We start from the raw sequence: 1,305 nt of genomic DNA, 5'->3' as shown, positions 1-1,305 counted from the left end.
GAAAGGCCCTAATCAGGTCTGCCCACAGCCTTCTCTTCTCCAGGCTGAACACCCCCAACTCTCCCAGCCTGTCCTCATAGCAGAGGGGCTCCAGCCCTCAGAGCATTTTAGTAGCCCCTCGGATCATTTTAGTAGCCCTCCTCTGGCCCCACTCCAACAGGTCCATGTCCTCCTTGTGCTGAGGGCTCCAGAGCTGGACACAGGGCTCCAGGGGAGGTCTCCCCAGAGCAGAGCAGAGGGGCACAACCCCCTCCCTCGACGCTGGCCACGTTTCTCCTGATGCAGCCCAGAGTACGGTTGGCCTCCTGGGCTTGTTTGGTTTTTTTTTTTCATAAAGCCAGGATCTACTTTAATAAAATGCAAAGAGAAACTTTGCTCAGGCGCAAAAACTTTCAGAACAAAATCAAGTCAGGAATGAAAACTGGCAACACACTGATCACATTGCCAGCTTCAGTCTCAATTGTATCATAAACCCATCTTCTATTGCAGCCACATTCTGGTCCACATTTGTTTGAATTGCATTTGGGGCAAGGACAGAAGCAACCCAGGCAGTTCTTTTCCAGGCAATCACACAAATCAATGTTATTACAAAGCAGGCTTCCATGTTTGTCATACTTCTTTGTAATTTGGGGCTTTTGGAAAACGTCTTGTTTCATTTGTGACATGCGTGCTTTCTTTTTCTGCTCTCTAGTTTCAGGGTTGAAGTCCTGGATTCTGAAAGGCTAAGGATTTTAGTTGCTTTTCAAGTTGTTGCAATTGTTTTTGTTTTATTGGGCGGTCCTCAATAGCATGGAATTGTCAGGAGGGCGCAGCTTCTGCCGCAGCCCCTGCCACGGGATTTTGCCCCCTGTGGGCCACGAGTGCCCGTGGCTCTCGGGGATGCTGGCAGGGGCTTGGGAACCCTGAGGGGCACGCTGGGGCCAGCGTGGGGCTCCAGGTCGGGTGGATGGTGCACCAGCCCCGTGACCTTCCGTCTTTGTTCCAGCGGGTGAAAACTCTGGATGGAGTTCCACAAGTGCACCCCCAGGTTGGTGCAGGGCATCCTCAGCCCCGTGGCAGGGATGCTGTTGCTGGGGCCACTGGTTGCAGCTTGCAGTGGGGATGCCGGTGGTGTGGCTGTCAGCAGCAGGACGGGGCAGCGATGGCGGTACCAGGCCGGGGTGGGGATGCTGGTTGTGGGGCAGTAACTGGGAAGTGGTGCCACGGCTGCAGCCTCTGCCTGCGAGGGTGACGTGGCCTCCTCTCCGGGAGCTGGCAGCGCTCTGTCGCCTGTTCCATTGCACATATCGCAGCCCCTGAGAAGCG

General features: G+C 54.9%; 1 protein-coding gene across 1 annotated transcript; it reads right to left on the bottom strand.

The window, feature by feature from the left end:
• Positions 1-392: 392 nt before the first annotated feature.
• Positions 393-665, bottom strand: LOC118451765 (ARL14 effector protein-like). Its single transcript, XM_035889423.1, has one exon. The coding sequence runs from the start codon at positions 663-665 to the stop codon at positions 393-395; it is 273 nt and encodes a 90-aa protein (XP_035745316.1).
• Between the last annotated feature and the right edge of the window lie 640 nt (positions 666-1,305).

Source organism: Egretta garzetta, unplaced genomic scaffold (assembly GCF_000687185.1).
Source record: "Egretta garzetta isolate BGI_Z169 unplaced genomic scaffold, ASM68718v1 scaffold1732, whole genome shotgun sequence".
In the NCBI taxonomy this organism is placed as follows: Eukaryota; Metazoa; Chordata; class Aves; order Pelecaniformes; family Ardeidae; genus Egretta; species Egretta garzetta.
This window is presented reverse-complemented; position numbering and strand designations above follow the sequence as displayed.